This window comes from Epinephelus moara, chromosome 23 (genome assembly GCF_006386435.1).
Source record: "Epinephelus moara isolate mb chromosome 23, YSFRI_EMoa_1.0, whole genome shotgun sequence".
Lineage (NCBI taxonomy): Eukaryota > Metazoa > Chordata > Actinopteri > Perciformes > Serranidae > Epinephelus > Epinephelus moara.
This window is the reverse complement of record NC_065528.1, coordinates 24,045,570-24,060,111: the sequence shown is the minus strand read 5'-3', so window position 1 is coordinate 24,060,111 and position 14,542 is coordinate 24,045,570. Positions and strand designations below refer to the sequence as shown.

At 43.2% G+C, this 14,542-nt stretch overlaps 1 protein-coding gene across 4 annotated transcripts in view; it reads left to right on the top strand.

Moving 5' to 3' along the window:
* anks1b (ankyrin repeat and sterile alpha motif domain containing 1B) overlaps positions 1-14,542 on the top strand; it is a 355,428-nt gene continuing 340,886 nt past the window's right edge. For all 4 annotated transcript variants that reach the window (XM_050036188.1, XM_050036186.1, XM_050036185.1 and 1 more), the window contains exon 1: positions 1-681. In XM_050036188.1, the coding sequence (XP_049892145.1) occupies positions 551-681 (131 nt within the window). In that variant the 5' untranslated portion in view covers positions 1-550. The remainder of the gene's footprint in view (positions 682-14,542) is intronic.

Here is a 14,542-nt window from a genome sequence, read left to right as displayed (position 1 = left end):
GGCACCGGCCAGTGCGGTAGGTTCGGGGAAGAGAGGTGGAGAGTACAGCGGGACTGGAGAGCTTCTTGTGGAGGCGGACAGGGTTTCACCACCCGCCTGTGATCACCTGGAGCCTCAGAGCAGACAGGATCCTCTGCTCGGACAGAGGAGGAGTTTTCTTCTTGTAAACCAGGCTCACTCTTTTACTTCACACTTAAGGGATTCGCTTCGGAGCCCCCGGTTCCCCCCGCTGCGCTTGTTTGCACTGAGGTTACACCGGGGAGTCGTGCACGTCAGAGGACTAACACAAGAGGAGATTACGGAGCCGTGCGTGTGAATGGACTGAGGTTACAAGACACCGGGGGGAGCAGTGCACGTCAAACCTGCTCTGCAGCATCAATAACACCTATTTCACCGTGCAGCAGCAGCAGCATGCAGTGAGAGGAATCCTTTCAGATGCTTTCCCACTCCAGACAGTGAAGGAAGGGGTCGGAGGGGAGGAGGCAGGAGGGGGATATATGGGAGATTTGTTGGATTTTCATCACCCCGTCGTTGCAAACTTGTGTCCGGGATGGGGAAGGAGCAGGAGCTGCTGGAAGCCGCCCGGACCGGGAATGTCGCCCTGGTGGAGAAATTGTTGAGTGGGAAGAAGGGGATTCTGGGGTCAGGCTCCGGCTCCATCCCTCTGCCCAACCTACTGAGGTAAGAAGCCGCTCTCATCTCCTTCTTATGACCGCTAAAGTGTCCGGGGAGCCCGGGGGTGCTGCAGGGGATTCCTGGGGGGGTTCCCATGCTGCAAAATTAGGCATAATTGAGCTTCATCATAGGTCAATGCACTAGAAATGAGCCAGTCCTCCCAGCTGCAGTATAGTGTGCAAAAAATTTAGTTCTGTATCAGCAGCACATTGTTTTCCACATGGCGTCCCTGAGATTAAAAATAGGGTATTTTGAGAGCTTTGTGCTGCATGGCACAGGAGAGGAAAAGAAAGGTCTTGTAATGCAAAGTCAAGAGAGTTGTGTGAAGCAAGGTGCGCTGTAAGGCAGATAGAATTGCTGCAGGCTGCAAGCTAAACACACATAAGGCACATACTGTATCTCTGACAGAGTGTGTTAAAGGTTAGTCATACCTCTGTCCTCTCTTGGTGCTGCTGTGTGTTGGGGGGGCCACTGATGGCTGAGCACAAAAAGTACAGACAGTACCTTCAGCTTCAGTCTGTGACAGCTGTCAAAATGTTGATTTCTTGAGCACGGTAATGACAGAGTGTGATGCTTAGGTGATGTATGCATTTGTAACGACTCCAGTTTGTCCTTAAGTGGCTTCATGCTTATGTTGTGTGGACTTTTATGTGCAGACAGTCACGAAAAACACCACACCTTTCTGTCTTTATGTATTTTTAGTGACTGTGCTGGCGTTTAAGGTATTCTCCTCTAATAGTGTTGGTTAATTGATCCTATGGGGACGTTGCTGTGGTGTTTGCACAGCACTGTGTCTGTTCTCATGATGCTGGGAAGGCCTGGCACGCAGGATGTCCAAATTGGCTGCGAAACAGCTCTGCGTTCATGTGCCAGGAGACAAACAATAAACAAACATGGATTTCCTGAAAAGGTGATGTGGATTTGCCTCCAATTGGGTGGTGCTTTTCTAAAAAAAAATTTAAACACTTGCATCATTGCCTCCAAGAATAGGGATATGAGCGAAGTGTGGGAATGCTGTTTGTTTCTGGAACAGGTGCCAAAGTGTTTGCTTTCACCTCAGCACCTCGAACCCCCAACCTATGAATAGGTGTTCTGTGAAAAATACCATGTTAATTTCCACATTATTTTTTAGTATCTAGTGATGTGACTGCATGGTGCTGTTTATGGTAAACATTAGAAATCTTCCCAGGAATTTGCCTGCTTCCTTTCCTCTCTGAACTCGAACCACAAAGGCTTCAATCTGGCCACGAGAACAACAGCTGAGGTTATTATTGTCCCCTCCTCCCGCCCCTGCAGCCTCTCCCTCTCTCTAGTGAGGCCGAGGCTGAGCCAGGTGATTAGGTGATGAAAGGCGGGGCGTCCGGGAGGAGTACTGCCTTGGGGCCCTGAGCAGAGCGTCTCATGACTGGGCTAAGGTCGCACACTGGCAGGGAGGATGCCAACCACTTGTGCACTAAGCCAGGGGTTCATAAACTAAACTGTGGACTCCTGCGGGGCCTCAAAGGACAAGAAGTGAACTTAAAGACAGCTCAATTTAAACATTTGGCTCAATGCGCAGATTCTGATCTGAAGCTTCGCCCTCAAAACAGAGGAAGCGACAGTGTTTTGAGCAGATACGCAAACTTGCAAGAGCACAGAGCCAGAAACGGCTGTTTTCTGACATTACAGTCAGCAGCTAATGAACGTTTCTGCAGACCTTTGTTTTCTATGTTCACCACTGCCTGCAACAAGTGGTCAAGAGCATAATAGTGTATTGTTTCTGCGGGTCACCACTGCTCATGGCCCCTGTGGTTTACACTGTGTTTACTGTTGTATAGTTGTGTCCGTTGGTTTCTGTTCTTCTTTTTCTGCAAATTATTTCCTCTCTTAGATAATAAATTGTTTAGGTGGGAAGGGATTATTTAAGCCTCTTGCATGCTGGTGCTTTTTTGTTGGTTCCCACGTAATGTTTTATAAAAAGAGAAGTAGGCTTCCTACATGTAAAAGCAATCCCAAACTGCAGTTTGGAGTGAAATATATAATATATAATAGTGTTGGATGGATTGCCATAAAATGACGCACAGGCATTCATATCTCCTCTCAGGATGAATTGTAATAACTTTGGTGATTCCTTGACTTTCTCTTTAGCGCCATCATCAGTTAAAATTTGTCCATTGCTTTGGTTAATGACCAAATACCTGCAAAGCTATGATGATACCATCAGCTTCAGCTTTACTGTGTTTTCACTAATTATCAAATGTTAGCATGTTAGCACTCACAGAGTGTCATGTGCCTGCTGTCTTGTCTTATCGGCTTGCATTGGGTCGTCTTGTCACTTTATGGGTAAGCTGGCAAAATCATTATCGTTGCCTTAACTCCAATATTAAACCTACAGGGACCTCCCGCCTAAATGGAGATTTTTTTTTTGTTGTTGTGATAATTGCTTTACGAAAGTGCTCTTGGTTCTGCAAGCATGACTGCAACAGCGACCAGACTTTCCTGCAGACTTTCAAATGACTTTCACCTGACTGCATCATAATGTTATACTGGAAAATTAAAATAATATTTATTTACATGCTCTTAAGTATGAGAAATCTGAAAAGTCTTTAGTTTTGGACCCAGTCGTGATCTATTGCGGGAAGGTGTTAAAGACATAGTAGATAGTCCTAATTCTGCTCAAGCAGGGAGAGCTCCAGGTCGCTGCATATATGCGCGCTGCCATCTTGTTCTCGTAAAGATTAGAAGATAGATTAGGTGAGCTCGTCCTGGGCTCTGGACAAAGTGATTGGAGGTGAATGGGGTTGAGGAGGGCGTGACGAGTCCGTCTAAAATGACAGCTGACAGGAGCAGAGAGGAGAACAGATTTAAAGGTTGGCAGAAGCAACATGAATGGCTGAAGGAGATCGTGACAAAGTCTGATTTGGTTAACTGGGAGTCAGCTGATTGGTAGAAGTGGTGGGAGTGCCCTCATACTTGACATGCATCAAATTAACTGATCTTATATTGTATGTGTATATTATTGTGTCTAGTTTGCTTCATTTTCCTAAGCTTTAGAAATAAAACTAGCTCATAGTTTTGTTCTGCATGTTACGGTGCACACAGGTTATAATATCAAGTAGAAAACTCATGTGTGTTCACTCAGAGCATGGGCTGAGACAGTGGCAGATCTCGCTGAAGCAAATGAAGTCCATATGAACGAAATACAGATTTTTTTCCCCCAAACTAGGATAATATGCATGGTAAACAATACCTGCTAAAGTCGTCCGTTAGCACTGTAATTGTGAACTTGTTAGCATGCTGATGTTAGCATTGTAGTCCAAAGCATTGACTTTTAGCCTTGTCTATTGTAATTTATTTTGATTATCTGTACTTTCTGGAGCTTTACGGTGCATTAGTAATCTCAGAGACAGCAAAAGATCACAAGGTGCACTTACTGGAAATGTTGCTGAGCTTTCAGCCACATCATGGCCTTTATCAGGGGATGCACTTGGCTCAGTTACCATAGAGATGATTCAGTTGTTACCAAGAGCAAAGTAAGAAAAATTAAGCGTTTTAATTGTACATAGTTTTCAGCACTTTATTGTGTCAGTTTTCCTTTGTGAACACACTATATCCACGCTCAAATTTTGATTAGGATTAGTATGTAGTCTGGACTTTCACTGATGAAACGTTCGTCTGATGATGTGTGTTTGTCCTTCACGCCATGAATCTGTGTTGATAGAAGGGACTTAACTGAAAAAATACACCCAATTTGTTACTGTATGCATCTCGTCTCCCACATTACCAAACTGTAAACATTGTCGCACAGTGTGTTTGCTTTGCAAATTAGGTTTAATTGAATTTATTGAAGGTCAGTGACTATTTACAAAACACTGAATTAATTTGAAGCTCATTGAGGAGATTAAAGAATGACACGTTCAAGGAAAACTGTTGGAAGAAAAGCAGCTTTTAGATCAAGTTCAAGTGCATCTTTTTTTGGGATCAAGAACAGAACAAAACATGAATGCTGAGGTCAGATGGATGCATTATAGGTGGAAATGCATTAGTAGGTTAGAGTTATTTCTTCTGTGTTACACACATTTGGCTTCTATTGGGTCGAGACAGCAGCCCATGAGGAGATGTCTGTAAAACAGTGGGTGGGCCACACACACATCTGTACATCTGTGTGTGTGTTTATGTGTGTCTGTGAGTGACCAGTTGTGTGACGCACCTCCTAATAGAGAGCTATTTGTACTTAAGCAGATGAGTGAGTCAACAGAGAGGTCACAGCAGAGGAGTGTGTGCAGACTAATGTTATGGGAACGATCTCCGGGAATCAATGCATAGTTTCCCATCTTAAGGCCTCTGAGCCATTCATAGCATTCCTAAGTCATGAGGTTCGTCTTTTCGCTGAAAGAATTGCACTAAATCGCCAAGTGGGACATGAACACACACACATACTGTATACACATACACATACATAAGCACGGGATGCAGGGAAGACGATCCTGGGACTGTAATGCTGCTGTTCTGTGGTGTGGTGCACAGTAGAAAATCAATACTGGATGATCTCATTGCTGTTTAATGGGTCATGTTCCTTTGTAGATGACCAGTGATGTACATGGTGACTGTGTGTTTGCAGGTGTCTTTGCTGGAAAGACACACTTTCCTTTAAATGCTCTGACATACGCATCCAGCTATTAGTCAGTATCACACTGGGATGCATCCAGTAGCAATGACTGTGTTTAAAAGAGGGGAAAGGCTTCTCCCTGGAGAGTTTATATGACGACAACCATCATCTAAGATGAACTAACACTATGCACAATGTTATCATATACAGAGTACCCATCCAATACCAGTGCCCTCTTTTCCCAAATTTAAAATCTATATACTTCTGTCTTATATGACTCCCTTTGACTGAATGAATGTAATATAAAAAGCACTGAATTTTGTAATGACTTGAGGAAGAAACTGTTTCACATGAATCTGTCATATTGAAACCAATGCAGTGGATCCTAATTTTAACAAATGCGTCTCCTATCATCTGTACTGTGTGGCATTTTTTCAGCTATGATGTCAGGATTTTATTAACATGCCCATAATTTCCCTTTAGCCTTCTTTAAGGGACCCCAAAATCAAAAATACATATATTTTTCCTCTTACCTGTAGTGCTATTTATGTATCTAGATTGTTTTGGTGTGAGTTGCTGAGTGTTGGAGATATTGGTCGTAGAGATGTCTGCCTTCTTTCCAATGTAAAGGAACTAGTTGAAAAATCCGTTTAAAAAACCTCGACAGCAACGTCTCTTTCCAGAAATCATGAGCTGGTTACTTGATATAATTTACAGACCTTCTTGTGAGCAGTTTCATGTAGGAACTATTTTCTTTAAACTAAACAACACTGTCCAACCGTATCAACGTGCAGGAGGAAGCGTGCATCTACTGCTAGCTCACTAGCACCACTGAGCTAGCTAACGTTACAGCTCAGCCGAGGAGGTCGCCATTGATGTTTACATTGCACACTGTGTTAAGCATGAATGTCTAGACAGGGCGGCTGTGGCTCAGAGGTAGAGCGGGTCGTACACTAATCCGAAGATTGATGAGTCAACCTGGCTCCTCCAGTCTGCATGTCGAGGGATCCTTGAGCTGAAGTGTTAAAGGGATAGTTCGGGTTAATAATTTTAAAACATCCCCGCATTACGTCAGACCTTGCTATCAATTGGGACTATTTTCTGGCCAGTATCACTCCGCCGTGCAGGCCTGCAAGACAGCACGCCAACAGAAATCAATTAGACAGTTCATCACCACGCCATGCAGGTGCGCAGGATAGCAACGACTAACGAAAACTTCATCGGCTGTTTCCAACAGAGAATCAGTAGGCTATTATTAGTGAGGAAGAAGATGTACTAGCCCTATACTACAGCGGGAACACCGGTTCAGGCTCACGACACCCTTGTCAGCTGCTGGAGGTAAACAGAGGAATACCAAAATGGTGCGAACTTGTGATTTCCCCAGCTGTGGGAATAAAAACATCGCTGGCTCCCAATTCCATCGGTTTCCTGTTACAGATGTAACCCGTAGGAATAGTCTAACAAAACACATGCATACTTTTTTGTAGCTTAAAACCTTTTGGTTACGTGTCCCCCTTATATCTTCAGAACTACTTTTTCTCCGGTAAGCTGCGGGCCATTTCTCAGAGCAGGAGGCTCGTTGACACTAGTGACACTGTCACATCAGAGCTGCAGATGGTCAGCGTTTCACACAACTTCATGTCCAAAAACCCGAACTGTCCTTTTAAAGCAGGTAGCAGGTGGCACCCTGCATGGTAGTCTCGGCGACCAGTGTATGAATGTGTGTGAATGGGTGAATGTGACTCTTAGTGTAAAAAGCGCTTTGAGTGGTCGGATGACTAGAAAGGCGCTATACAAATGCAGATCCATTTGCCATTTACCATTTACAGGAATGAGGATTCAGTGAGGCAACATTTGGCCTTCATGCATTCATCATGCTGCAGTTTGTGGTGTTCTTTCAGGTGGTTGAACAAGTTTGTTTTGTTGGCACAGACATGCACTCAAAATCTGAAAGACTCACTCTTCGCCTTCTGCTCCAGACATTTGATTTTTGTGTTTTCTGTCTGTTTATGTAAAGAAAAAAAATAGAAACTTGCAACAAATTTAGGCATGCTCCCTTAAGATAGGGTATTTTGGGAGATGTAGAAATCACAAACCAAACAGGAGACGCTAGGACAGATTAAGGGAACAGCAGTACATCATAAAATATCTCCTGCCACACAAAGCAATACTATTGTACTATAACTATTGTAACAAATGTGGATATAAAGGTGTGTCTGAGAAGATTAAAAATATGGTTGGACTTTCTATATGTTTGAAAATGACCAATATGAAAGTAAAGATAAGAGTTTATTGATACACATGTTACATGCTCATATTAATGCAACTTTTCATAGTGCAGCCATGTGGGGAAGTTCAGTTTCCCTTTAAGCTGCTTTACATACAGACCATTATTAACAGTGAAGAGGAACTGATGATGACAGTCTGTCTTCATGTGCTTGTCACACTGTGTCTTTTAGAGGAAATGAGGATAGATGCATGTGCAGTGTGTGACAACATACTGACTATGGTGGAGTGATTGAAAGCTGATACACTCAGAGAGAATGACTCATGATACAGCAGATGGAGGCTGATCCCTCCTCACTCTCTCACACTCGCTCGCTCAATAATGTTCTGGGGAAAGCCCATCTTCTTTGTATGTGTGTGTGTGTGTGTGTGTGTGTGTAGGGGGGGTTAGGTGTGTTTACCTGCCTCCTCCTTGGCAAACAAACAACCTAAGTGAAGTGACTCCCACAAGAGAGACACACACCCAAACACACACTTGTGTATGGACTCTCTGTTTTAATTGGCATCCTCACAGGCGGTCTCCCCAACGTTTATTTCTTGATGTCTTTCCCTGCTTGTGTTTGAGACTATCTTTGTAGCTCACAGCATGGGGCTGTGTGTGTGTGTGTGTGTGTGTGTGTTTAGTGGAGTGACTGGTTTCAGTGTTGGCCGACGAGGATGAACAGTGTGAAAGAAACCCGCAAAACTCTGTTTATTTTTCTCACGTTCTTTCACAGCCACAACACTTGAGCTCCGGAAACGGCAAATCAGACGACCAAAAACCAAGTCTGGCAGGCTGCATTTTTGTGTGTGCGTGTTTTTGTGAGTCCAACCGTGTGACATAACCACTGTCCTTGCATAACCATGGCTGTGTGTGTGTTAGTTTGGGGAGCAGTTAGGGTGAGAGCTCATGGGGGGAATCCACATGTGGTGTGGGTCGCCGAAACTGGGTCAGAGGTTAACTGTGGAGAATGCAAGTCATATTAAGGATTGGATTAAGAGGACACACACACACACACACACACACACACACACACACACACACACACACACACACACACACACACACACACATACACACACACACACACAACCTTAAGCATCTGTGTGTCACCATGTATATGGGCTTTACTGTGACAGATTGTTCCTTTTAATTATTTCTTTTAGTTTCCTTTATGTATAAGTCAAGAGGAGTGGGGCAGTACATATATAATGTGATATAGAGCTGAAGGAAAGACATGAGATTTATTGGCATCAAACAACTAATATAAATTCTCTTGTTAAAGTCTCTCAAATCTGATGATTTGGTGCTTTTGTTTCGCATATGACAGTAAACTGAATATCTTTGAGTTTTTGACAGTTTGTTAGACAAAACAAGGAACTGCATCTACGGCTGCAGGTATTGTTGTTTCGATACCAGTAACAGTATCGGAATTGCCCCCAATATTGCCAGAAATTCTGGATTGGGTATTACGAGTATGCAAGTCTATTCTTGATCCAATGCGACAATTTACTAATAATTCTTAATAAAAGTAGTTTTATACCTGGATAAAAGGCAGTTTCCTCTTGCACTTTGCAGCCACCGGCAACTACTGTTTTAGAGCAGCGAAGAAGAATTATTTTCTGAAAATGTAACATTTGTATGGCATTCATTCTCTGTATGTATTTGTTCATGTTTTAGTTTAATCTGAGCCATTAGACAATAACAGTTATTTCACGACCTTACAGCTTTAGTAATATGTATACATTCATTCATTCATTTTCTGTAAATGCTTATCCTGTTGGTGGTCCAGGGGGCTGGAGCCTATCCCAGGTGACTTAGTGAGATGCGGGTTACACCCTGGACAGGTCACCAGACTATCACAGGGCTGACACATAAGCCCCTTTTACACTGCCAGATTTTCTGCGAATGTTGGGCCGTTTTGCCAGCAAGCTGCGAGTGTTTAGACACGGAGCTGGATTGGCGAGTTGATCCGAGGTGCCCAATTTTCCGCCTCGTAGGGTAGTGATATTGGCGGAACCCTTTTAGTTTAAACAGACCGAGGCGGCCTTCCGCAACGGGAGGGGCTGTTGAAGACTTGTGGGAGGAGCTGTTGATGACTTGTGGGAGGAGCTGTTGATGACACCGCACGTGCGACCCACTGGCGGTGGATAAACAGGAAACAGCTGATAGCAGGAATTAGTGAGCAGCTAGTACCAAGAGGGAAACACAAACCTGACAGACGCTGTAGAGATGAGCAACTGGGGAGACAAGGAATTGCGCGCCCTCCTTGCCCTCGCAAACAAAGAGGCCATTAACCGTCAAATGACAGGAACAGTGAAGAACGGGCCGACTTATGAGAGAATCGCTGAAGGACTGACCAGCCGCGGCTTCCCTCCCACGTCACTGTTTACGTCACACGCTGAGCTACACGTTTTGTTACTTGCTCACGCCCCCCATTGCCCCGAAAAAGGTGCATTCTGTATAAACAAAAGTAGGCAGGCGGCATTTTGCTGCACTCCCCGATTTTGCTTTTATACTGCCAATGCTGAAAAAAGACTGATTAGTCATACTCAGTCAATCATACTGATTTACATTAAATGCTAACGTTATCTTGTGCCGCTCTGTGGACTGGATGCTTACTACTGAGATGCTGAAGCAGTTGATGTTGTGCTACAGTGGTAGGCTAGTTTGGTGTTACAGACACACTGAAGAGTTTTAATTTTATTTTAGCATGATCACAAACTTTGATCCCAATCTGCTCTTCTCCTGTTGCTATTTTCTCTCTCTTCCTCCTTTTGCAATCCCCTCTATCAAATCATGTCACATGTCCATAGCGTAAGCCTGTTGTGTCACGGTATCATTTCTGCGAAACACAGTGCACAGTATACAGTTATATGGATTAAACAAAGAGATTTAATGATCAAGTTGCTGGAGCCTCTGGAGGAATCTTTTCAGCCCTAATTGGATCATGTTGTCTTGGTCTCTGAAAAGATATAACAGGCATTTTTTTTTTTTATAATTCCCTGACATTTTCTTTACAAAATGATTAACTGACTGACGAGAAAATAGTTGTGAGAAGCAGCTCTGTCGTGATTGACATTTATTTAAAATTTAATTGAGTCCTAATTTGTTTTGATTTCACAAACTTTCACTGGAAACATTTTTTAAAGAACAAAAGTGGTTCAGAGAGGGTTTTCACACGGATTTCATTTGCCAGCCCACGCATTGAAAAGTTGTGCTCTTTTCTGCTGCAAAAAGAAAGTTTTCATTGTAGTTTGCAGTAAACAGTCTTCTTGTATCACTTCTGCTATTAAAAAGATGGGAAACTGTGGAGGAAGCTCAGATAAGACTTTGATTTTGCAATAAAAAATTCCCCAAAGGTTAATCCAGAGTCTGAGTGTTTGTGCCATGATTTTATATTTGTATTTTACCTTATTTGACAGATGACAGTGTAGAAATGGAGGAGAGGGAGAGAGATGTATGACAAACAACGAATGGCGCGCTCCATTTGCAGCAGAAAGTCGTAACTTTTGAGTTCCCGTCATTTTTCTGTGCAGATGCATCATGATGTGCAGCAGGAGCCATTCAGTGAATCCGTTGCTTCACTCTGGGCTCAACAGTGGCGTCAAGTGCATTGAGTTTGTCTGGAGCCATAGTGATCGAGAAGGAAGGAAGGTGTGAAAGTGTGTATGTAAGTGCATATATATGTGTCTGTGTGCGTGTGTGTGAGAGAGTGTGTGTGTGATCAAACTCAGAGGCTTCTTACATCTCCATTAGGGTGCGGGCCAAGCTCTGCTGCAGCACCCTGCCAAGAAACTGAGACCTCCATCCTCGCCAACACACACACACACACACACACACACACACACACACACACACACACACACACACATGCACTCTAAGCCTCTGTCTCTCTTTGTTCCACCCTCAATCTAAATCTTTGTTTTTTGCCTGAGTCTCCAGTCTCTACTTCTTTCACTCCCTCCATCTGGTGCCCTGGATTCTCTTTCAGTATATCTCTCTGGCTTTCTCTCCATCACTCACTTCACTCCACAATCTCTCTCTCCTCCCTCCACTCCTCTCCAGAGGCAGATGAGCCAGCCTCCCTACTGTCGCTCTTTATCGTTTCCTCCTCCCTCTGCTCCCTACCTTCTTCCACCTTATCAAAAAAAACCCTGCTCCACTCTCTCTCCACTTTTCTTTCTCCTCTCACTCACATCTCACGCCGCACTACATCTGTTATCACCATGTGGGAGCATCTCTTACCCATCATGCTTCTCGGCACGTGTTGGTCGACGGTGGCAAATGGGGAATTCGGAGAATCCACAGCTCCTCTGAGAACTGCTTCCCCCTGTAACTGCAACCTGAGATTTATTAGTATTGGCCAGGTCGTGTCCTCTGTCAGAAGAGGAGTATAACATCGGTGATGTCCCAGGAAGGGGAGTGATGTAGGGGTGAATAAAAATCTGACTAAGCTACGACCTCCAGGTGGTGACTGATGAAGCCAGTCACAAATAAAGACAAAAAAAACTTTAAAAAGATTGTTTGTTAGGCACATGTACTCACTGCTGAATGCCTTTTTATCTCTTTCTGTGCAGTTTGTATTGTATGGTATACTGAATAGTCACATTAGCAGAGCTTAGCTTTACTAACTTGGTGTCCAAGTGATAAAGTAGCAGCTCTGCTCAAAGGCCTTCAACAACACTGTCAGATTAAAGGTCTAGTGTGTAGGATTTAGTGGCCTGTAGCCTCTCCCGGGTGCCAAGCGTGTAGGAGAGCAAGGGTGGCTGGTAATGAAAACATCGCAATTCTTATTTTCAGGTGATTATACACTAAAGAAAACATACTTATTATATTAACTTCCATTTTTGATAATATATCAACCTAAATCTTACACACTGGATCTTTAATAGTTGTAGTAGCTTATTTTTTCTCTCTACAAATGTTCTAAAAAGTGCATTTAACTTATAAATAAGTCAATTACTAGCAAAATGTACATCATGATGAACTCACCTGTGCCACTTGTTTCTATATAAACTTGGCACTTTTTGATTCAAATTAATGACTGTATGGAAACATAACGAAAAACAAGAGAGACTGGAGGAAAGTTCTGAGGTCTGTCATACTAAGCTGTCTCACAATCACACACAGACAGACGTAGACTTTGGAGGGACGCAGGGAACACGACCCCCTCGATATTTAGAACGTGCTTTTGTCCACCCCAATAAAAACATGAAAATAGCTGAAGTATTTTCTTCTGGCAAAACTCAAGACATTTATACTACAAACTGATGTAGTAAATTTCACCAGAATGCAATAAATTAAATGTTTGATCCTCTAAATTTTCTGACACAGGACCCCCAAACCCCTTTTTGTCTCCACACCATGTCGAAATGAAACCTACGCCTTTGCACACAAACTTGATTAATTGTGAGGGAAACTGTTGTGCAGCAGTTGCAGTAGTAGTGCTCTAAATGAACGAACAGTATATATACGCATGTATACATAAGGGTCCAGTCCAGAGAGAGAGGCACGTGTCCAAAAATAGAAAATCAATATGTCATGGCTAATGCTGATATTGTAGCGGACTGCTGCAAATAAATAACTGTGCGGAAAACTCTGGCTGTTTGTGGCCAAAACCAATGCCTAAACAGGTCAGCAAGCCAAATTCAGATGAATAAGCAAGACAAAAGTTCACCCTACTTCCTGTCTACATTAACCTTTAGAGTGTACTAATGCAGTGTAGAGACACTGCTCTATAGATGCTGTAGACATCCAGTAATTAGGCTGAGAGACAAATGCTTTATTGAGTTTGTCTGACTCTGTGTGAGAAGCTAAAATAGTGCACTTCCTCCAAAACAGAACAAGTTGGCCCAATGTAAAGTATGGCTGCCAGAGCAGGCAGTGTGGATTTGAGAAATTTAACTTTGGGCTGACTTTGGGCCAGAGAGGACCCTCGGAGTTTTGGCACATTTTTAATTATAAGTCTGGCATAACTGTGGCAACAAGATGTGCAAGATGGCACACAGCATTTTTGGCTGCTTGGGTCGTCAATTTCCCCTTGGAATTTTTTTACATAACCCATAAAGGAGGATGTACATGTATCTAATTTGCATTTTAAAAGCTGAGCAAAGTGGATTTAGGTAGCTTTATTGTTTGTTTTTGACCTCCCAACCTCTACACAGATAATCTCTCTCATATTTGTAATCATATACTCAAACCTTAGAGGATCTAACACACTTCCCAGGGATGTGTACATGAATTTGATTAGCTGAAAAACGTTGGGCCTCGTAAACAGATCAGTTAAGTAAGAATTATATATTACAACAGTAAATAAACTGCTGTAATGACACTTCTATGTCAATAAGAAAGCATTTCATGCAGACGAAGAAATGTCTTTTATTTTAGACTGATAAGACATTTATAATTCATGCACACAGTAGTTTTAGAACAATTTGTAAGGTTGTAAGCCTTAGCTGCTGCGTCGATCACTGCTGTCGTGACTTGTTGCATAAATACGTAATGAAACACCTAATTCGTGCTGGTAATTTGCTAAATCCGTTACCGGGAGGGTGTTGCTGGGAATTTCTTGTTAATTCAATTCTCCCATGACTTTCCCCCTTTGTTAGCTTCAACATAAGTAGATTTCGCACACTTCCTGTTCTGGTCATGTCGCGTTTGGTCCTCAGGAGGCAAACATGTTGATACTGAGTGGAGGAGACACAGAGGCAACATGCTGCTGGAGGACGGAGGGAGAGGTGTGACGTCCAGTCTGTCACACTAATCTACAAGTCTGTGACCCCACATAACACTGCAAGTGTTGTGGAGACACACACACACAGCCACACACAGCCACGCACACACATTCCTGGCGGCTCCCCGCTCTCTGATAGATGGCAGTAGTTAATGAAGCGCTGCTTTTGAAGTAGATAAGATGTGGAGAGAAGAGGGCTAGAAATGCTAATGTCATTATGCGGTGAGGGCAAGGGCTACGCTGGAAGGCATTGGGGGGAAGTTATGCATGTAAGTGT